At 43.4% G+C, this 21,647-nt stretch overlaps 1 protein-coding gene across 6 annotated transcripts in view; it reads left to right on the plus strand.

Annotated features, from left to right (window-relative positions):
• pod1 (coronin pod1) overlaps window positions 1–21,647 on the plus strand; it is a 33,899-nt gene that overhangs the window by 1,430 nt on the left and 10,822 nt on the right. For 2 of the 6 annotated variants that reach the window (XM_069506041.1, XM_069506042.1), the window contains exons 3-19: window positions 1,367–1,553; window positions 2,279–2,482; window positions 3,042–3,263; window positions 3,461–3,588; window positions 3,993–4,133; window positions 11,117–11,656; window positions 12,075–12,675; window positions 12,873–12,995; window positions 13,433–13,553; window positions 14,792–14,890; window positions 16,611–16,708; window positions 17,077–17,190; window positions 17,392–17,643; window positions 18,019–18,278; window positions 18,733–18,854; window positions 20,133–20,579; window positions 20,783–20,913. In XM_069506041.1, the coding sequence (XP_069362142.1) occupies window positions 1,367–1,553; window positions 2,279–2,482; window positions 3,042–3,263; window positions 3,461–3,588; window positions 3,993–4,133; window positions 11,117–11,656; window positions 12,075–12,675; window positions 12,873–12,995; window positions 13,433–13,553; window positions 14,792–14,890; window positions 16,611–16,708; window positions 17,077–17,190; window positions 17,392–17,643; window positions 18,019–18,278; window positions 18,733–18,854; window positions 20,133–20,571 (3,651 nt within the window). In that variant the 3' untranslated portion in view covers window positions 20,572–20,579; window positions 20,783–20,913. Of the gene's footprint in view, window positions 1–1,366; window positions 1,554–2,278; window positions 2,483–3,041; window positions 3,264–3,460; window positions 3,589–3,992; window positions 4,134–11,116; window positions 11,657–12,074; window positions 12,676–12,872; window positions 12,996–13,432; window positions 13,554–14,791; window positions 14,891–16,610; window positions 16,709–17,076; window positions 17,191–17,391; window positions 17,644–18,018; window positions 18,279–18,732; window positions 18,855–20,132; window positions 20,580–20,782; window positions 20,915–21,647 lie in introns of those variants that run through there. The other 4 variants (XM_034980482.2, XM_069506043.1, XM_069506044.1 and 1 more) reach the window with 4 other exon arrangements.

Genomic DNA, 21,647 nt, shown 5'->3' on the forward strand with positions numbered 1-21,647 from the left:
ATAAGAGTAAAATGCTCGCGATCAGTGTAATAGCTTTGTAAACAGTAGGGTTTTAACCAGGCATATCATATTTTAGTAAAATGGGGCCACTAAAAATTGTGATATAAAAAAATTTCAAAAAAAAAAACGACTTCAATAACTACAAACACTAAAAAGTAAAAAATAATTTAATTTATTAACCAATATATTATGTACACAAGAGTAATTGTAGTTCTATAGTAATATTTTTTGGAGTCGGTGCCAATGAGGTGCCAATGTGGAGTCACAAAACAATATGAAGTGTAGGTAGATGGTTCGTGAGGCTTTCCTTCAATAATTTTATTTTTTTACAGCCTCAATCAAGCTCTATCTCTAAGCAAATGATGTATTATAAAGATTTTGTAATTTATGGTACTTATCTCCTGACCTCATGTTTTTTTGACTTTAGCGAGTAATATAAACTGACATTTTTTCTTGCCGACTGTAACTTAAAACTTGTGACTAGATGGAATTCTATATTTTATATAAGTGAACAACTGACTCACTGACATATCAACATAAAACTCTAACTGACAGGTCTAGAAACAGGAGATTTTGCATATTAGGTTCTCTTCATAAAGTTCAATATATTATGTACCCAACTAAAACATTGTGAGAAATTCAAAAACTAAGCTTTTTGTTACATTTCAGATTTTAAATTAATTAATAAAGTGTTCCCATTAGCATTATATATATATGAATGTGAGGTAGCAAGTGGATTAGCGCATTTTTGCCGGCCTACATGTGGAGTGGAGCGTAGCTAATATTTTCACCTCTCTATTGCTGAAAGATGTATCTCGGAAATGTTATTAGTTAAACATTCTGTGAGACAAGTAATTATGATCTATACATATTGTAGAAAACTAGTCCTGACTGACTGACTAATTGATTGATGCACAGCATAAACTAATGGGGCTAGATACTTGAAATGTTAATAGTAGTCCCCTGAGGGGGTTAAATAAAGAATGTGTTTAAGTCTGTCAGTTTTCAAGTTCCAATCAATGGTATTTAGGTTTTTGTTTTCTAGTCCCATCCTAGTTAAAAGGTTGTTAAACTGATATCCTATAACAATATAGTGAGTATCTTGTGTCCACATACAAATCACAAAACATGATCTTGTACACTTTGGTGCACGGCAGGCATGCAACTCTTGTAGGAAACAACTGGAGGGATGCAAGGATTGCATTATTTCTGTACCTACATTTCTATATTACTTCCAAGTTAAGAGTGAATACGCATGTTCTAGAAAAGCACGCTCCGTCCCAGGCTGCACCGTCACTTGCCAGCAGGTCTGACCTGCTGGTCTGATTGCAGCCAAGTAGTCTATAAATTAACTAACTTCTTCCAGGTGAAAGTGTGGCACATACCACCAGAAGGTCTCAAGGAATCACTGACAACTCCAGAGTGCACTCTGTCACAGAAGCAACGCCGGGTGGAGAACGTAGGCTTCCACCCGGTGGCAGATGGACTGATACACGTGGCGTCGGGACACGAGCTGGCTCTGTGGGATCTGACGCAGCAGAAGGAGGCCTTTGGTGAGTATATTGTCACAAGCATACAATGGTAAAGCAAGCGCAAGCTAATAAGTCTCGCAAATTGTTATTGCGCTGGAACCATGTGTCATTAACATCGAAATGACGTCATTTTGACGTCAGCCGACATAAAAATATACCATCAGCTCGAAACTTCAGTCTAGTGCTGACGTCAATAAAATGGCGGCCACGCGCATTAGCAACTTAGGGCTTATACAATGAGTCAGATCCAATCAATCAAGACAATAATATTGTTACACTTTAAACTAAATTATGTTTGCAAAAAAATTCAAATACCCGTTGTTTCGATGGATAGTTATGTTTAGTAGGATCAGCTTGAATGTTAGCTATCTAGGAACAGCATAGTAAATGTATCAAATCTTTGGATTCTTCTCGGTAGGAAAGGCATTCCAACCAAACCAGTGGTACATTCATTTGAGGATTCAAAGTACTTGTAAAAGTAAAATTGATTTTTTTTAATAGAAATGCCCTGTTGGTATTTGTTTTCCAACAACCTTAAAACTATTAAATACTTTAACTATCAACTACAAAAAACTATTATAATTAAATAGAATTCTACAAAAAATTAACAACTAAATATCCTAATTATTACTACTACTACTATAATTCTAATCAATTTAAAATTATACTAAAAGTAAATTTAATTCAATTAAAAATATTTATATTCTATTCTATTCTGGGGTAAAACAATATAATTGTTGTTACAGTAAACAGGGATCACACAGAAGTGATCCAGTCCACGTCGTGGAAGAAGGACGGCAAGCTGGTGGCCACCTCGTGCAAGGACAAGAAAGTGCGCATCGTGGACCCGCGGGCCGCCAGCCCAGTGCTGGGCGTGGCCAACAGCCACCAGAACATCAAGGACAGCCGCCTGGTGTGGCTCGGCGACACTGACAGGATCCTTACCACTGGTGAGTACAAGTGGCGTGCATCTTTTTCTTACTGATATAATAAGAAAAGGACAGACAAACTTAACTTTTAAGTCTGTCAAACCTCGTGACGTTCGTTAGGTGCCAGCTTTGAGCATAATGTTTTTTGTAGAATAGCACTAAAATTTTAGTCTTTAATTTATAATTCATTATCCATCCTATAAAAGATGCAGATACTCTAAATTTAGTTTCAAGAAAGTCATCAAAATGGACACCGTTGAAACTATTGTGGCGGTTGCCACAGATGCAACTAGATGGCGCTATTCAATCGATAACATTTCATGACGTAGTCCTGAACAAATGTACCGCGGACAGTACTCGCACTAACGGAGTTTTCTGCAATCTGGACTATATATAGAAGTTTCAAGACAAAACCGTCGGCCCAGCTGGCGCTACCGAGCAAACCAACCGCACGGTGGGAGATCTCCCTTTGGTACGGTCGAGCCTGCACATCGCCCCCGTACACTATAAATGTATAGCTTTCAAATAAAAAGCTTCCAAAAGTTGCAAAGTGTGTATGGGTCCTTTGATTGGTTCCCAGGTTTCGACTCGGCGAGGTTGCGACAGATCATGATCCGCGACATCCGCAACCTGTCGCAGACGCAGAAGACGCTGGAGCTGGACTGCTCCACCGGCGTGCTCATGCCGCTGTTCGACGCCGACACCAACATGCTGTTCCTGGCCGGCAAGGGAGACACCACCATCCTCTACATGGAGCTGAGTGACCGCGAGCCCTACCTCATTGAGGGGCTGCGGCATTCCGGTAACATTTGTTCATGTTCTGTACATAATATATTAGGGTAAGGGACCCTAGGGTTAAGGGCCTTTGCTGTTCTTCCGCCCGTCTGTCTGTCAGCGGGCTGTATCTCGTGAACTGTAATAGGTAGAGAGTTCAAGTTTGTTGCTATAAAAGTTGAAGTTGCCTTTACCTTGTTTCAAAATGTCACGGTATTGTTTCAGGTGAACAAACTAAGGGTGCGTGCTTAGTGCCGAAGCGAGCGTTGCGAGTGATGGAGGGGGAAGTGAACCGCGTGTTGCAGCTCACTGGCTCGTCCGTTGTGCCCATCATGTACCAAGTGCCCAGGAAGGTAACTATTGCTTCAGGCGAACAAACTAAGGGTGCGTGCTTAGTGCCGAAGCGAGCGTTGCGAGTGATGGAGGAGAAAGTGAACCGCGTGTTGCAGCTCACTGGCTCGTCCGTTGTGCCCATCATGTACCAAGTGCCCAGGAAGGTATCTATTACACTGGTATGCCCATGTTGCGCTTAGGAAGGTAAGAGAGAGACTCGTTTCGTCGTCCTTTCATTCAGCTTCACTCACTCAACCTTTGTTTCGCTATGGAGGTCACCGCTCACCCCTTCGCTGCACTCGGCCTCGTAGGCTCGCTTTATTAAGGACTTCCTTTGCGAGCAGGCAAACGCATGCCTGTACCCAACACATTAAATAGGAAAATAACTCTGAGTATTACGAGTACAAAGGAAACCTTGTTGCAGAGTTACCGCGAGTACCACGCAGACCTGTACCCGGAGACCAGTGGAGCCGTCACCTACGTCAGCGCGCCGATGTGGCTCGAGCACCAGGACCACCCCGTGCCCAGCATCTCTCTGCATCCCAACGCCAACAACTGTACTCAGGTGAGGCGCCTTGTCCATCCAATCCACTTAAGGTTTCTTAACCCAGATGTAAGTTGGTATAACAAAACATTTTTGACGATCTCCCTGGCACTGGTCAGTGTTGTGGTCTTGTGAATGGGAGGTCTCGGGCTCGATTCCTGGCAGGGGCCATTTAGAAATTTATAGTTTCTAAATTGTCTGGTCTGGTCTGGTGGAAGGTTACGGCCATAGCTAGTTACCACCCTACTGGAAAAGCTGTGCCGCCAAGCGATTTAGCGATCCGGTACTATGCCTTGTAGAAACTGATAAGGGTTACGGGTGTAATAAAAACTGTCACATCCCTTCCAAGTTAGCGCGCTACCGTCTTAGGCTGCATCATCACTTACCGCCAGGAGTTACTTGTAAGTAAGTAAATATAAAAAGGTTTCTTAACCCAGGTGTAGGTAGAGGAGGTACAGAGGTATGAAAATCATAATTTTTATTTGAAGATAGACCTTCAAATGTCGCTGATATATTTAAAGTCGAATCAAAAATTCAGTGAACTAAACTGACGTTTACAGTGTTAACAGTTTCTAATGAAAAAAAAAAATAGTGTTGTGATTAAAAAATCGATTATCCATCACTCACTTATTACATCGATTAAACACACATATTTTGTTATTTACTGAAACTTCCCAATTGTGTTCATTATTATCGATATAAAAATATTTTAAATAGATAGCAATGATGCTTAGTATGCTTAGATGCTTAGTAATGATCTCCTTTTTGTCGGATTGTACTGAGAGATAATTTGTACGATACTGTTCAGGCCGGAAATAAAGCATTTGCCGACGCGAAGATTTTTAAACTAAACGATGTCGATAATTGGTATTTCGGCCGAGGTTTGTATAGTACTTTTTTCCCATTTGCGAAGAAACAATAAACAATTTATTAATCAAGAAAAAACGAACATTGCAGTTTGTACAGATAGACAACGATTCTTTTTAAACACACACAACTTTTGAAACAACGAACACTTAGTATGCGTGTTTCTATGAAATATTGACATGTGAGTTACGTAAGGGCGGCTACCTGGAGCGGGGGTTGAAGGCAGAAGTCCTTTTTGGTTACGAAAATGATTTAATTAGGACATTCGTGTCGACGTTGGGACACGAAGGCCTTTACTTAACTATATCTTATCTAAATTACAAATACTACTTATGCTAGATTAATGCTCCCTTAAAACTAACTCTATCGATTTTATATCGATTTCCCCTCTACCGTTCTGTGGTCGGTTAGCACCAGAGATCACGTACAGAGGTGGCTGCAGACCTTGATGACTCTATGTGCCGGAACGTGATGAGATGGCATATTTCCACACGTAGCTGGGCTGCTAGACGACATGTTAGCTCCCCCGGCGATGCCTGGGTTTTATATAGATAGGTAAGGATAGCTGTATCCGTAACACCTCCACCCTCAGTGCGGCGACCATTGTAGTAATTTTAACGGAAATGTCGCCGGAACGTCCTCGGAGGTTTCCACCCTCAGTCTGGAGGGCTGCTGCTGGACTTCGTTCGTGAAGATGAAGCATCTGTAATGGGCTGATCGAATCGTACCGTTGAAAGTGAAGCCGAATATTGCGGCATACTGGTAGTATTGAAGTAGTTCTTAATTCATGGATAATGGTTGAGCTGCTTTCTCTGAGCCTCCTTAGACAGAGAGATAGGCGTGGATTATCACGTTTCATCTATCTCCTGTAACAGTAGTTGATGTGTTCTCCGGATAAATTGGTTCCTCAGTGAGTGATATTTTCTGCTCACGTAGTTTTGAAGAACTGACCTTCGGGCATTCAGCCTCAATGTAAATGAAAACCTTAGAATTGGTTGAGATAAAAATGTGCATATGGGACTATAACTACTACGATAGGTATATTAAAAGCAAAGTAGTATAATTGACAGAATGTACTAATTAATTCAAGCTAAATTGATAAAAAAATCTGAACTAAATGTAATGTAAAAAGAAACCTAAGGACTACAACTGCATGAATTCTGTAAAATGATAAGCTAAATGTCTACTCGTTATAACTAGATAGGTAACTATGACTTATTATATACCTACTTACTTTTAGAAAGAACTTTATTTTAAAATTATATCATAATTTTGAATAAGGTGTAGGTAAGTACCTTGAGTTATCAATGATCTAACTATTTCTACTTACTTTTGATCTGGGAATGATGTAGGTTCTTGCATATTTTCGGTTCAAGGCACGAAAATTTACAGGAAGTGAGCATTAGGTATACCTACTTTATGCTAAATTTGCTCATTATTCTATAGTCACAATGTGACACAAGTAAGAGCTTTCTTAACTTTTTCCGATTAGTGGTAGGTACACCTAGTTTTGCTATAATTTAGAAGAAATAATAAATGCTAAAATGTAAAAGGTCTATAGTAAAGAATGTATATATGTGTTGAAATAATTATCTAATTGCAAAAACTAATTATTTTAAAGATAATATAGTGTTATAGTTCTTGGTAAAACATAGGAATATAGTAGTCCTATCGGTTGGCTGAAACTTGATCGTGTGAAAAGACAAATTCTATATCTTTGTAATTTAATGTCTGGAAAGAATTGCACATACCTATCTAATTAATTTACTTTATTACCTGTCTTTTAAAACGTGATTTTGTAAAGGGACCGCGAATTTTCCTTCGTGTATATAAATGTATAGTATGGTTTTGGAAATTCGAGGTTTGGTTAGGAATTTTGGAAGTAGGATTCTGTACCTTCGTATGCTTAGTGTTAATTTGACTTAAACTCGGCTTTTCCTGTGACTTTGCCTGTAATTTTGATTTTTCCAAATGATTAACGGACCTAGATTTATTTAACGGGGTATCCGCGTTCGTTTCTGAAGCCTTTTTATTAATAATTGTATAATCGTATTCACTTAACTTTAAATTCCATCGCGTAATACGTGGACCTAATTCTTTGACCTTGGGTAAATTTTGAAAATTAGAAATCAAATTAAACTTTTTACCAAAAAGATACGGCCTAAAGTATTTTGTGGCCCAGACTATTGCAAGAAGTTCTTTTTTATTCGTTGGATATTTAGTTTCACTATCATTCAAAGTTCTGGAAGAGTAGGCAATAGGCATATCGGCGCCAAGAGGGCCTTGCGTAAGCGTTGCACTTAAAGTGGTTTCTGATGCGTATGTAGTTAAATTTAATTCTTTTCCAAAATCTGTATATGCTAGGATAGGCATATTTTTAACAAGAATTTGACACTGTCTGAAACAATTGACGAATTCTGAATCAAAATTTAATTTCGCTCCTTTCTTCAAGCACGATGTTAAAGGCTTGGTCACACTTGCGAAGTCGGGTATGAATCTTCTGTAAAAGCCAAGGATGCCTAAAAATTCCTTAATCTGCTGGCGATTTTTAGGTAATGGGTAATTTAAAATATGTAAAACATAATGTGGGTTTGGTTTTATACCATCTGGAGAATACATGTGACAGAATGGCGTTTCGCGTTTGAAAAATTCAGATTTATCTAACTGGATTTTTAAATTGAAGTTTCTAAATCGTTCGAACGAATCTCGCAAATTGAGTATGTGTTCCTGTAAGGATGTTGAAAAAATTACAATTTTGTCAAAAAGGGTTGTACAATTTGGTAGGCCTTGAAGGACACTGTCCATAAGATCTTCGGAAATTGTATATGAATTTTGTATATCTAAAGTCGTAAAGTACAAAGACCTCCCGATTTTATCCAGAAAGTTGGTAAAATCACTCGGATTCTTTTTATCTAATTTATTAAGTTGTCGGAAATCGACAGTTAAATTACCTATATTAGAAATAAATACATCTGGAAATTCTTTACAAAGGTTAATTAAATTCATTGTCTCCTCTGCATTTAACTGTTCTATGGGCAAACGTGATATTATGAAATCGTAATTCTGCCTATCGTCAGCAACGGTGTCAATTTCATTTTCACACCGGGTCGGCACGTATTGTTGGGAATTATAATATTGGTCCGATATATTATTATACACAGGAATTTTACGTTCCGGAGTTTCCAGTGTACTGTGTAGATTTAAGTCCACCTGTGGGCAAATTTTTGAATCAGGGTGAGGTTGGTATGGGATATAAGTGCTTGAAGGGTATTGAGGTTCTGAAGGAATGTGTTTTTGGGACATTGAGTATTTTCGTGATCTAGAAGGGAAATTCGTACCACTATAATAATTTCGCTGTGAATAAAAATAATAAGGTCTACGAGTATGCTTATGATAATTTTGAAAAAATTTAGTTCTGTTCTGTAGATGTATTATATTTAATTCTTCTTTGGCAAATTCAAGAGCAGTTTGCAGCGTGGGGGGTCTCATACACCTTACTCTTGACCCTAAAGGTTCTCTTAAACCTTTTAAGAACGTTTTAAGGGCTAACTTTTGATAGAGTGTTATTTTTACTTCGACAGTAGTTTTGACAGTTTCGTGTAGCTCTACATACGTAATAAGTGTGCAGAGTAAATTTTGAACTTTTTCGTAAAATATTTGTACTGTATCTGGACCTTGAATTAAATATGATAAGTCTGTTAGTAAGGTTATTTCATCTCGGTAATCGGAAAAACTGTTAACTAATGTATCTTTAATTTTATTCCAATCATCGGAAATTCCGTAGGCTGATATAGTTCTTGCTGCAGATCCGGTAATTTTATTAAGAATTCCGCTAATCAAGGAAAGGTTTGAAAGCTCATACTCTTGACCTGGATTTAAAAATGAGCGCACTAATTGGTCGGCTAAATTAATAAATCTCGTTAAAGTATAAGAATTTCCATCATAATTCGGTAAAAACTTAAGTGACTTATTTATTCTATCTAACAAATCTACTTGGCTAAGTTCCGTCATTTTTTATATATTCTAAACCATCCTACCTAAAGGTATCAAATAATTAAAATACCAAAACTCAATAAAATGAATGTATCTACTACGCGGGTGAAAATCGTAATAAAAAAAAATCGTATTAGTTATAAAATTATAGTACCCTGCGCAAAAGTTAATATAACAACCAATAAAAAGGATTTCATGTACTTACAAAACCAAAGTCACTGGCGAACTTCGATCCATCGATTTCCAGTATGACTCGAAGTCTTCAGCGACAGCTCCTATGACAGCTGCTCCTCGTAGGTTCTGTAGTCCTGACAAGGAACTTGACGGCGTTGACCTGACTTTTAGGGGATGCACCACGACGACCTTGAACATCCAGGACTATCCTACCGACTGCGCCAGTTACGTAAGGGCGGCTACCTGGAGCGGGGGTTGAAGGCAGAAGTCCTTTTTGGTTACGAAAATGATTTAATTAGGACATTCGTGTCGACGTTGGGACACGAAGGCCTTTACTTAACTATATCTTATCTAAATTACAAATACTACTTATGCTAGATTAATGCTCCCTTAAAACTAACTCTATCGATTTTATATCGATTTCCCCTCTACCGTTCTGTGGTCGGTTAGCACCAGAGATCACGTACAGAGGTGGCTGCAGACCTTGATGACTCTATGTGCCGGAACGTGATGAGATGGCATATTTCCACACGTAGCTGGGCTGCTAGACGACATGTTAGCTCCCCCGGCGATGCCTGGGTTTTATATAGATAGGTAAGGATAGCTGTATCCGTAACATGTGACGTCACAATGATTTGACGTCCGTATTGCTGGCGTGCATACAAAAAAGAGAAAGAGAGAATTTGACTTCTTTAGGGTTCTGTACTCGAAGGGTGCCAACGGGACCCTATTACTAAGACTCCATCTGTCTGTCTGTCAGTGGGCTATATCTTGTAAATCGTAATAGGTACAGAGTTGAAATTTTTCTAAAATTTGTATTTCTATTGCTACTATAACAACAAATAATCTGTGTGTCAGAAGAAAGGATACATGCCTCTTTGTTGTTCATTAATTTGAATATATTTTGCATAATTGCATTAAATCTACTTATATTGCAATGTATAGTTATTATTATTATTATATATTTTGCATAATTGCATTAAATCTACTTATATTGCAATGTATAGTTATTATTATTATTATATATTTTGCATAATTGCATTAAATCTACTTATATTGCAATGTATAGTTATTATTATTATTACCTACTAACACTTAAATATAATATCTTTATAGAATTAATATTTCATAGTACAATCGAACTGGAACATCGCAATCGAATCACAATCGAACGGAGCATACTATTAAAATAAATATGACAACATTATTTTACAAAGTGACATTAGGACCTGTCATTTTAGTTCAGTGAATTATTGATTCCACTATAGTATGCTTGCGATGATTTTTACCTAGTTGAGGTCAGGTTACGGAAATCTATTCTGACAATGGTATCAATTCTTATGTTTTTCTTTAAAGTATGTTTAGGTATTTGCAACTTTTTCTTTTTAATATTGCTTAAAAAGGACGGAAAAGAATTTTAAATGAAATACTACAAGAGTCTAGAGCAGTCGCTCGAGACTGGCACCTCGAAGTCACCAGGTGTGACAGTTTAAAATTAAAGTATGTATGTCCTTTTCTTATTACACTAGTAAGAAAAAGATGCGAATACTCTAAAATTTAGTGGCGACCAGAGATTGGATTGGGCGCTAAGTAGCTTGTAAATAAAAATAATATTGTTTGAATTCGTTTTATTTGATTTTGATTACAAATAAATAATGAAGGGCATGTGTTTATTGGTTCGGTGAAATAATACTGGTTATATACGTATTATAATTTTACTTTCTATTAACGGTGATTTTGTTACATATTTCGGGATTTAATTTTTTTTGTGTTGTGTGTGTCCGTAGTTTTTGTGTAGTTAGTTTTGATTTGTATGAGTTTGGGTTTATAACAGAGAGGGTGAGTAAATTTGGTTTTTGTTGCTTTTCCATTTGGTTTGTATTTATTTTTAAACTGCTTATTACAATTTTTTTTGCTTTAATTGAAAGACAGATATCAGTTTGCTATAATAGCTTAATATATTGTCGAAGGTACACAGGGGCGACCTCGAAGAATTAGTCAAAGCGATTTTGTCCATGCCACCCCTGAAGAAAACCGAACCGAAACCGATAGTGACCCAACAGATCGAGGAACCATCGAAACCGGCTCAGAAACCAGGAGCCCAAGAACCGAAAGACGAAGACCGAATAGACTTCGTCAACGTCAAAGATTTAATAAAAGGAATGGAGAGACAGAAACCAGAGCCAAAAGATTATTGTAAAGAGAACGGGTTCCACAAGACAATCATTGACAACGGACACGATTCTGAAAAGAAACTTGAAGATGACGTTGAAGTTTCCGAAAAGACCAAAGAGAATTTCGAAAAAACCGAAAAGTTCCTGGAAAAAAGGGAAAGTTCGGATTCGTCGGAGTCGTTGTCCAGGAGCAACAGTTTGATGAACGGTGGCGCGGTGCAGGTGCCCAAGCCCTTGCCGCGCTCCTCCATCTCGGAGGCGGGCTCTGCGGACGAGCCCTCCGAGGCGCCCAAACCCAAGCCCAGGACCACGGCTGTACCTATTTCCGGTTACAAGGTAATGTTCGGTTAGATAACACACACGAGTATCCCCCTTCCTCCTCCTATATCCCTCCTTTGTTCTCTGGGTCCCGTACCTAAGTAGGTCAGTCGCACGTATATTCGAGCTTTCGCGCTGTCCCTAGTTATTTTACGTACAACTGCTTGTTTTTAGGATTTGATATGATCACTTTGTTAGTCAAAACCGTCAAGGGATTAAAAATCTATAGGGTACTTCCCGTAGCCCTAGAACCATGACATTTGACAGGCAGCAAAGTATTACAGCACAAGTAAAGAGGAAAATACGAAAAGCGTGAGTTTGTGGTTACATCACAAAAAATATATTAAAACATGATATATCTTGTACGATGGTACGGAATCCTTTCGTTTGCAAGTCCGACTCGCACTTGAACGGTAATGTTGTATTTTGTTGACAGCCACGCCTGGGCCCCAAGCCGTTCTCAGCGTCGGCCGGCAGCGACGAGTTCTCCTTCGACAAAGTGTTCTCCGTGCCCGCCGTGCCCGGCCTTCCCAAGTCGGACTCAGGTGAGAGTAGACAGCCACGCCTGGGCCCCAAGCCGTTCTCAGCGTCGGCCGGCAGCGACGAGTTCTCCTTCGACAAAGTGTTCTCCGTGCCCGCCGTGCCCGGCCTTCCCAAGTCGGACTCAGGTGAGAGTAGACAGCCACGCCTGGGCCCCAAGCCGTTCTCAGCGTCGGCCGGCAGCGACGAGTTCTCCTTCGACAAAGTGTTCTCCGTGCCCGCCGTGCCCGGCCTTCCCAAGTCGGACTCAGGTGAGAGTAGACAGCCACGCCTGGGCCCCAAGCCGTTCTCAGCGTCGGCCGGCAGCGACGAGTTCTCCTTCGACAAAGTGTTCTCCGTGCCCGCCGTGCCCGGCCTTCCCAAGTCGGACTCAGGTGAGAGTAGACAGCCACGCCTGGGCCCCAAGCCGCTCTCAGCGTCGGCCGGCAGCGACGAGTTCTCCTTCGACAAAGTGTTCTCCGTGCCCGCCGTGCCCGGCCTTCCCAAGTCGGACTCAGGTGAGAGTAGACAGCCACGCCTAGGCCAGTGTCGTGGACGGTCGTGGGTCGGTGGACAGACGAGCCTGCGGAGCCGCTGTATGGCGGCGGCGGTGCAAGGCCGTGGCGTGTGGAAGTTGCGACGAGAGACCTATATCCAGCAGTGGATGTCTATCGGTTGATAATGATGGTGTTGCTGATGATGATGTCTCGTACAGGGTTGTCTCCGGTGTCGGCTCCTGCTCCCCTCACGCCGGTGACGTCGACTCCCATCGCGAGAGAAGACGACAAGGAGAAGTCGCTCACTCCCACCAGCGATGTTGACGTGGCACCCAACAAAGGTATGCTCCTACATATTGGATTTTACTTTCTATTTGCGGCTAGATACTGCAGCTTTTGGGGTTCCGTATCTCTACAGAAAAGAAATACCTTTATAGGATCACTCTGTCTGTATGTCAAAGCCCATCAAGCGAATTAAACTCTATAGGGTACTTGTCTAAGTCTAGGTTTATGATGTATTTCCCTTTCTTTGTGATAGAAGAAATTGCTACCTTCCAGATTCTATGATTGTCATGCACGTAAATGCTTGACTCGAGCATCAAGCAGACGTTGTAAACGCTCAAAATGCTTGACTCAAGCAAACACCAACGCGCTTGACGTCAAGCCGCTTGACCGTGTCGGAAGCCCTTAGAAGGGTTCCTTTTTTTCTCTGGATACAGAACTCTTGAAAATTAAAGTTTAAATTAAACATAAAAGCTAATACAGATGGTGTTCACAGAGGAGTACACGAACGGCAAGTCGGACACAAGCCTGGAGGAGGAGGTGAACTCCTCCGACTCGGGCTACCGGCCCAAGACGCCCGGCACCGCCGAGCGGCGCAGGATGTTCGAGGCTACCGAGTGAGTCTCCTTGTTTTGATTGGTTGGTGCCTCAAAATGGTTAGTGCCCACTGACATTTTTGCCTCTGTTATTTGTATGGGATTACGTAACAGAAAGCGCTATACTACCTTGTTTCCGCTGATAGAGTGTAGGCTATCTTCAAGATATAGGTAAGTGATAGAGTGTAGGCTATCTTCAAGATATAGGTAAGTGATAGAGTGTAGGCTATCTTCAAGATATAGGTAAGTGATAGAGTGTAGGCTATCTTCAAGATATAGGTAAGTGATAGAGTGTAGGCTATCTTCAAGATATAGGTAAGTGATAGAGTGTAGGCTATCTTCAAGATATAGGTAAGTGATAGAGTGTAGGCTATCTTCAAGATATAGGTAAGTGATAGAGTGTAGGCTATCTTCAAGATATAGGTAAGTGATAGAGTGTAGGCTATCTTCAAGATATAGGTAAGTGATAGAGTGTAGGCTATCTTCAAGATATAGGTAAGTGATAGAGTGTAGGCTATCTTCAAGATATAGGTAAGTGATAGAGTGTAGGCTATCTTCAAGATATAGGTAAGTGATAGAGTGTAGGCTATCTTCAAGATATAGGTAAGTGATAGAGTGTAGGCTATCTTCAAGATATAGGTAAGTGATAGAGTGTAGGCTATCTTCAAGATATAGGTAAGTGATAGAGTGTAGGCTATCTTCAAGATATAGGTAAGTGATAGAGTGTAGGCTATCTTCAAGATATAGGTAAGTGATAGAGTGTAGGCTATCTTCAAGATATAGGTAAGTGATAGAGTGTAGGCTATCTTCAAGATATAGGTAAGTGATAGAGTGTAGGCTATCTTCAAGATATAGGTAAGTGATAGAGTGTAGGCTATCTTCAAGATATAGGTAAGTGATAGAGTGTAGGCTATCTTCAAGATATAGGTAAGTGACAAAAGTTTTAACTTTTTAAAGATGAGGCTTTAAAGTTTAAACTATGAAGTACAGTGTCATGATCATGATCTACCCATCGCCGGCTCACTGCAGAGCTCTGGTCTCCTCTCGGAGTGAGAAGGGCTCGGCCACGCTGGCCATGTGTGGATTGGCAGACTGCACACACCTTTGAGAACATGAAGAACTCTCATGTATGCCTCACGATGTTTTCCTTCACCGTTAAAGCAAGTGAGATTTAATTAATTAACGTTGGGGGTGGGTGCCCGGGATCGCACCCCCGACCGCCGCTTGGTCGTCGTATTTACGCGGATTGTATGTTTTAGCGGCAACCAGTCCATCGCGGACCGTCGGCGCGCGTACGAGGCGCGCTCCGCCAGCGTCGCCGCGGAGGCGGAGGCGCCGCCGTCGCCCGCGCCGCTCAGGTCAGTGATGGCTCAGGTCTATATTCAGTCCATCGCGGACCGTCGGCGCGCGTACGAGGCGCGCTCCGCCAGCGTCGCCGCGGAGGCGGAGGCGCCGCCGTCGCCCGCGCCGCTCAGGTCAGTGATGGCTCAGGTCTATATTCAGTCCATCGCGGACCGTCGGCGCGCGTACGAGGCGCGCTCCGCCAGCGTCGCCGCGGAGGCGGAGGCGCCGCCGTCGCCCGCGCCGCTCAGGTCAGTGATGGCTCAGGTCTATATTCAGTCCATCGCGGACCGTCGGCGCGCGTACGAGGCGCGCTCCGCCAGCGTCGCCGCGGAGGCGGAGGCGCCGCCGTCGCCCGCGCCGCTCAGGTCAGTGATGGCTCAGGTCTATATTCAGTCCATCGCGGACCGTCGGCGCGCGTACGAGGCGCGCTCCGCCAGCGTCGCCGCGGAGGCGGAGGCGCCGCCGTCGCCCGCGCCGCTCAGGTCAGTGATGGCTCAGGTCTATATTCAGTCCATCGCGGACCGTCGGCGCGCGTACGAGGCGCGCTCCGCCAGCGTCGCCGCGGAGGCGGAGGCGCCGCCGTCGCCCGCGCCGCTCAGGTCAGTGATGGCTCAGGTCTATATTCAGTCCATCGCGGACCGTCGGCGCGCGTACGAGGCGCGCTCCGCCAGCGTCGCCGCGGAGGCGGAGGCGCCGCCGTCGCCCGCGCCGCTCAGGTCAGTGATGGCTCAGGTCTATATTCAGTCCATCGCGGACCGTCGGCGCGCGTACGAGGCGCGCTCCGCCAGCGTCGCCGCGGAGGCGGAGGCGCCGCCGTCGCCCGCGCCGCTCAGGTCAGTGATGGCTCAGGTCTATATTCAGTCCATCGCGGACCGTCGGCGCGCGTACGAGGCGCGCTCCGCCAGCGTCGCCGCGGAGGCGGAGGCGCCGCCGTCGCCCGCGCCGCTCAGGTCAGTGATGGCTCAGGTCTATATTCAAAACTACATACGACATGCTTTTTAGAGCCTACTTTATACTATATTTGGGATGCAAACAACCCCATCTCGGGACTCCCACGTGTCTGGGAAAAGAAAAATCGGTCAGGTGTGAGACGGGATTGCACACAAAGGGTACAAGAAATATCTGTACGGGAACGATGTGCAGGCTCGACCGTACCAAAGGGAGATCTCCCACCGAGCGGTTGGTTGTGCGCCATCGGTAGCGCCAGCTGGGCCGACGGTTGTATCTTGAAACTTCTTTGTATAGGCCAGATTACAGATAACTCCGTTAGTGCGAGTATTGTCGGCGGTACGTTTGTTCGGGACTACGTCATGAAATGTTATCGATTGAATAGCGCCATCTAGTTTCTACCACATATCAATTCTTCATTTTTTGAAATGTTCATGGCGGCCATTTTGATATTTTAATTCTATTTGTTGTTGTAGTGGCAATAAAAATAGGTACATATCCTGTAAAAATTACAACTCTACCTATTACGGTTCACGAAATATAGCCCGCTGACAGACAGACGGACGGACGGACAGCGGAGTCTTAGTAATAGGGTCCTGTTCTGTTGGCACCTTTCAGGCACGAACTGTCAAAACACCGAGAATTAAATAGGCATGTTTCTCGAAATTTGTATTTTTTTGTAGCAACTTTTTTTGAAAGTGGCGCTTGTCCTTTCTGCCGTTCGATACCATCTCTGTATAGGCGACTCCAGCGGCCGACTGTATGAAGTATCGTGTCGTGTTCCAGACGCAGAGACTCGCTGAAGTCCCGCAAGAGCCCCGAGCGAGAGGAGAAGAGATCCTCAGTGCCCAATGTCACCACTAAGAGGACCTCCACGGTGTTCGGTAAGCATTTTGCATTTACACTAACTTTTTCTTGACGATTCAAAAGTCGTTGTCAAAGTTCAATTGAACATTTTTTATTTATTTATTTATTTATATATAATACGGTCTACGCGTGTTCAGTTCTATTGTGTCTCCGCTAGTGGCCCTCGGGCGCACTGCCGCAAGCACGGCAGCTGTCATCATGAGCCTGTTGCAAGTCAAGTAGACAAACTCGGTCTATGTTCGAACAACAAAAGCTACAAATGCGCCTTGTCCACTTTGTCGTTCAGTGCCTAACTCTGCATCATCATTTACGCGTGGTAAGGTCGCGGTTAAGAGCTAACGAATAATAGAATATTTATTTTGTGTGTGTTTGTGTGTGTGTGCAGGCAAGGTGTCGAAGTTCCGGCACTTGAAGGGCACGCCGGGCCACAAGTCCACCCACGTGGAGAACATCAAGAACATCAGCAGGCAGATCTCCGGAGAGTGCAACGGCTTCTATGGTACCCAAGTCACTTAACCATTTTGAGGCACCAACCAATCACAAACAAAACTATGTATTCGAATATTTTTGAAGACATTTTCGAATTGAATTTGGAATTGATTTTTGTCTCTGTCTATTGAATGAGATTACTTAATACTAACTTGTTTCCGTGGATAGAGTATAGTTGAGTAAATTACAACAATTGTCTGTCGTTTCCCAGCTAACGGAACCCGCTGCGCCGTTCCCATCGGCGGCGGCGGCGGCGGCGGCGGCCGCATCGGCGTCGTGGAACTGCCGCTGGGCTGCACGTCCGTCGCCGCAGCGCCGCCGCCGCACCCCTCCGCGCTGCACCCGCACGCGCTGCTGCACCCCGCGCCGCTGCAGGACTGGAGCTTCGACCCCTTCAGCGACCAGCGCCTCGTGGTGGCCTGCGATGATGGCCTCTTGAGGGAGTGGATCATACCCGAGGGCGGTACGTTACCCACATTCCATCATTTCACTTCTCTTACACCTGATCATGGGCGGCGGTGATCACTTAACTACAGGTGACCCGCCTGCTCGTTTGCTCGCTATTTTTTTAAAAAAAACCTATCTCACACCCTCTTCTACCCCCACTCACAACCATATTTGGATGGAAGTAGAGGTGGTATAGACTCTGGGGTCTAGAAGTAGTCAGTTCACTCGCTGTCGCACCCCGCGCCGCGCCGCTGTAACTTCGACCCCTTCAGCAACTCGTGGTGGCGTTTTAGATCATTATCTGCATCATTATTATATTTCTTTACAATAAAATTCACATTGTTAGAGTCAAAAACCCTTGGAAAGTATTGACACCAATCAAAATGTCCAGGTCTCGTAGAATCAAGCAACGAGCCCTTGCGAACGTTCTCGGCGCACCCCGACAAGATCTACATGGTGCGCTTCCACCCCACGGCCGCCGACCTGCTCACCACGGCCGCGCACGACCTCAGCGTCAAGATCTGGGACCTGCGCCAGCACGTGCCCGTCGCGGAGATCACGCTCAGCGGCCACACGGACCAGATATTCGCCATGGACTGGTCGCCCTGTGGCGAGTACTTGGCCACCGTTTGCAAAGACGGATTTGTTAGGGTAAGTGGTACTGGCGGTGGTGGCATACACGTTCACGCTGGAGTCGGAAAGTCCTTGAGTGGGACCGGGTGTGTGTGGTGGCGCTTATTAGGAAGGACGTCCACGGGCTGCCGGACTTAGGTCTCTTGTAGGGGGTCCACCTAGTAGGTGTCTTCCAACGTTATGCTTTCCGATGCGAGGTCGTCATTCTAGCACCTTGGGACCCCAACACTATGTGGCCTCTACATTCTACACTGCCACTTAGAGAAACTGCAAGCATAGCTCTCTCCATCGCCCGCTGAGTGACTCTGGCATTTAACGATAGCTTCGGACTTCGGTGAGGAACCTTAGCCAGGATATACTTCATAATTCACATTAGGTTATCACTTGGAACAGAGCTTTTTCATGGATTCAAGAGGCTGGCAGGAAGTGTCTGGCTGAGGAAGGCTGTGATGACAATGCCGTGTTGTTGCAGATATACAAGCCGCGCGCGTCCACGGAACCGATACGGCAAGGCGCGGGCCCCGTGGGGAGCCGCGGCGCGAGGGTTGTGTGGGCGCTACACGACACGCATCTCGTCGTCACTGGATTCGACAAGTGAGTACGAAGTGGCTTCCCGCCGCGGCCGTGTACTCCCTCCCTCTGTACGCCCTCCCTCTGTACGCTGAGATGTAAACTACGCAACGGATTTTAATCAATATTTTATTTTATTTTATTTTGTTTATTAGAAAGTAATCAACAGCGTAAATACATAATTATTATTTAAATTTAAATCTAACAGAAGGCCAAAAGAGATTACTTAAAATTATAATTAAAACTATTTTAACAGAATAGATTTAGAATAAATGTAGGTATATACAATAATTAAATTACAACAGTGTGTGTATGCTTGTGTGTGTGTGTGTGTGTGTGTGTGTGTGTGTGTGTGTGTGTGTGTGTGTGTGTGTGTGTGTGTTTTTACGATGATAGTTTCTTAATTCCTTTTTAAATGTATTGTTTGATAGGTAAAATAAGTCAAACTCAGCGAACTGATTGTTATAAGTACGTACCAAGCGTGGAATTATAGAATTTCGCGCATAATTTGAGTTAGATTTGGGAACATTTAGAGGCGCGTGTGACGCGTTTTTAAAGGTTGAGCATTAAATGAAAAGGCTGAGAGTAAGCTAGGACAATCGATTGAGCCGGTTCAAATAGCTTGCAGTAGCTACATATCACATTGTTCCCTTCTGTGTTCCAGTGAGTCGATACCGTAGCGAGTACACGCTTCCTCATAACTATTCAATTTTTTTAAAATCTTTAAAGCTAAGTATTTAAGAAACTGCCTCTGTATGGTTTCAAGCCTATGAGCATGTATTATGTATTGAGGCGACCAGATATTACATTATATTAGTGACGTATTTTGCTGTAACCACAAATCACCCTTTACGTCTCACTGACCTCAGCTTGCCGGGATGTTACGGACATTACGTAACATCTTATACAGGGTGTGACCAGAACGCAAAATGATCACAAGTGATAGCACTGATGATCACTGATATGATACCACAAAAAAAACGCTAAAAAAATAAAAAAATCCTATATATTTGTAAATATTTACGAAATATTGCAAATAAAACATCTGACTGACACTAGAGGTCAACGTACGTTGCGTAAGTAGGCCACTCGGAGTCAACGCCGCATCGTAGGTGGGGCATATTGACCCGAGTGTTGCACGCAATACTTTGCGGGTTTGAAAAATACTAAATCACTAAAACTACAATATGAGGCAAATTGGATTGTGTTTTGGTATAACAATAACGCTAAGTTTTTGCTAGTGTTCTGGTTTCACCCTGCATTATGCATATTATTGAATGTAAGGTAATGTTTATCTGGCAGAGTATCGGAGCGGCAGATCCTCCTATACAAGGCGAGCGAGCTGTCCGCGCCCGTGTGCACCGTGGGCCTCGACGTGTCTCCCGCGATCCTGCACATACACATCGACCACGACTCCAACACGCTGTTCTTGACTGGACGGGTGAGTTTCTGGCAGAGTATCGGAGCGGCAGATCCTCCTATACAAGGCGAGCGAGCTGTCCGCGCCCGTGTGCACCGTGGGCCTCGACGTGTCTCCCGCGATCCTGCACATACACATCGACCACGACTCCAACACGCTGTTCTTGACTGGACGGGTGAGTTTCTGGCAGAGTATCGGAGCGGCAGATCCTCCTATACAAGGCGAGCGAGCTGTCCGCGCCCGTGTGCACCGTGGGCCTCGACGTGTCTCCCGCGATCCTGCACATACACATCGACCACGACTCCAACACGCTGTTCTTGACTGGACGGGTGAGTTTGTTTCTTCTTTATTAGTCTTTATTCATCAATTCTTGGTCATAGTTCTCGCTTGCGCGCCCTTTATCTCGAGTCGGAGATTTAAACAATAAAACGCGATTAAATGTCAAACTTTGTGAGCTTTTGCTTTGTGATTTCGGTGAGAAGAGGCGTCAAGAAACTCAGCAGCTGCTCTTGATGACGATGTTTGCGTGCAGGGCGACTCGACGATCTACTGCTACGAGGTGACGTGCGAGCCGCCGTTCCTGTGCGCGCTGTCGCACCACCGCTGCAGCACGCTGCACCAGGGCATCGCCTTCCTGCCCAAGAACCTGCTGGCTGTCGAAAAGGTACCATCCCAAATCTGTATAATGTAAGGCAACCCTCAAAAGCAGACATTTATGAAATATTTAGTATAAGTCCCGCAAAATGCTATTGCGCGTGACCGCCATTTTAGTGACGTCAGCGCTATACTGAAGTTTCCAGCTGATAGTATATTTTTATTTCGGCTGACGTCAAAATACGTCATTTCGATGTTAATGAGACATGGTTCCAGCGCAATCGCAAATTGCGGAACGTATAACAAATAATTGAGATATCCTCTCAAGTTGCGTTGGCAGTTGGCACACAGAGCACGGCGCGTAGCTCTAGCGAGAGATTCTATTGCAACATGTAATTGTGTTATTCAATACAACTACACTAGCGGCACGCTATGATGGCCGGTTTGACACATTACAATAGTGATGTGGAATGTCAATTTATTCTCGAACAAAAAACAATTAAGTTTTGTTTTTGTACCTGATTAAATAGGTTTAATAAAACAAAAATGTATATGTTTATTTAATTTATTTGAACGAACTGAATATTTGAACGAAAATGAATATACATACTTTATATGCACACAAGAAACATATGAATACAAAAGATACCGAAAAAGGTGCCACAAAAGGCCATAATTAATCAGATTCGTCCATACTACTATTTTCACTGTCGTCACTGCTATCATCACATACATTAATAATTATATGTTCGTTTTCTATAATATTATCTATTTTCACATCTCTTTCATAATCTTCCCTTATT

This window comes from Maniola hyperantus, chromosome 22 (assembly GCF_902806685.2).
Source record: "Maniola hyperantus chromosome 22, iAphHyp1.2, whole genome shotgun sequence".
Lineage (NCBI taxonomy): Eukaryota > Metazoa > Arthropoda > Insecta > Lepidoptera > Nymphalidae > Maniola > Maniola hyperantus.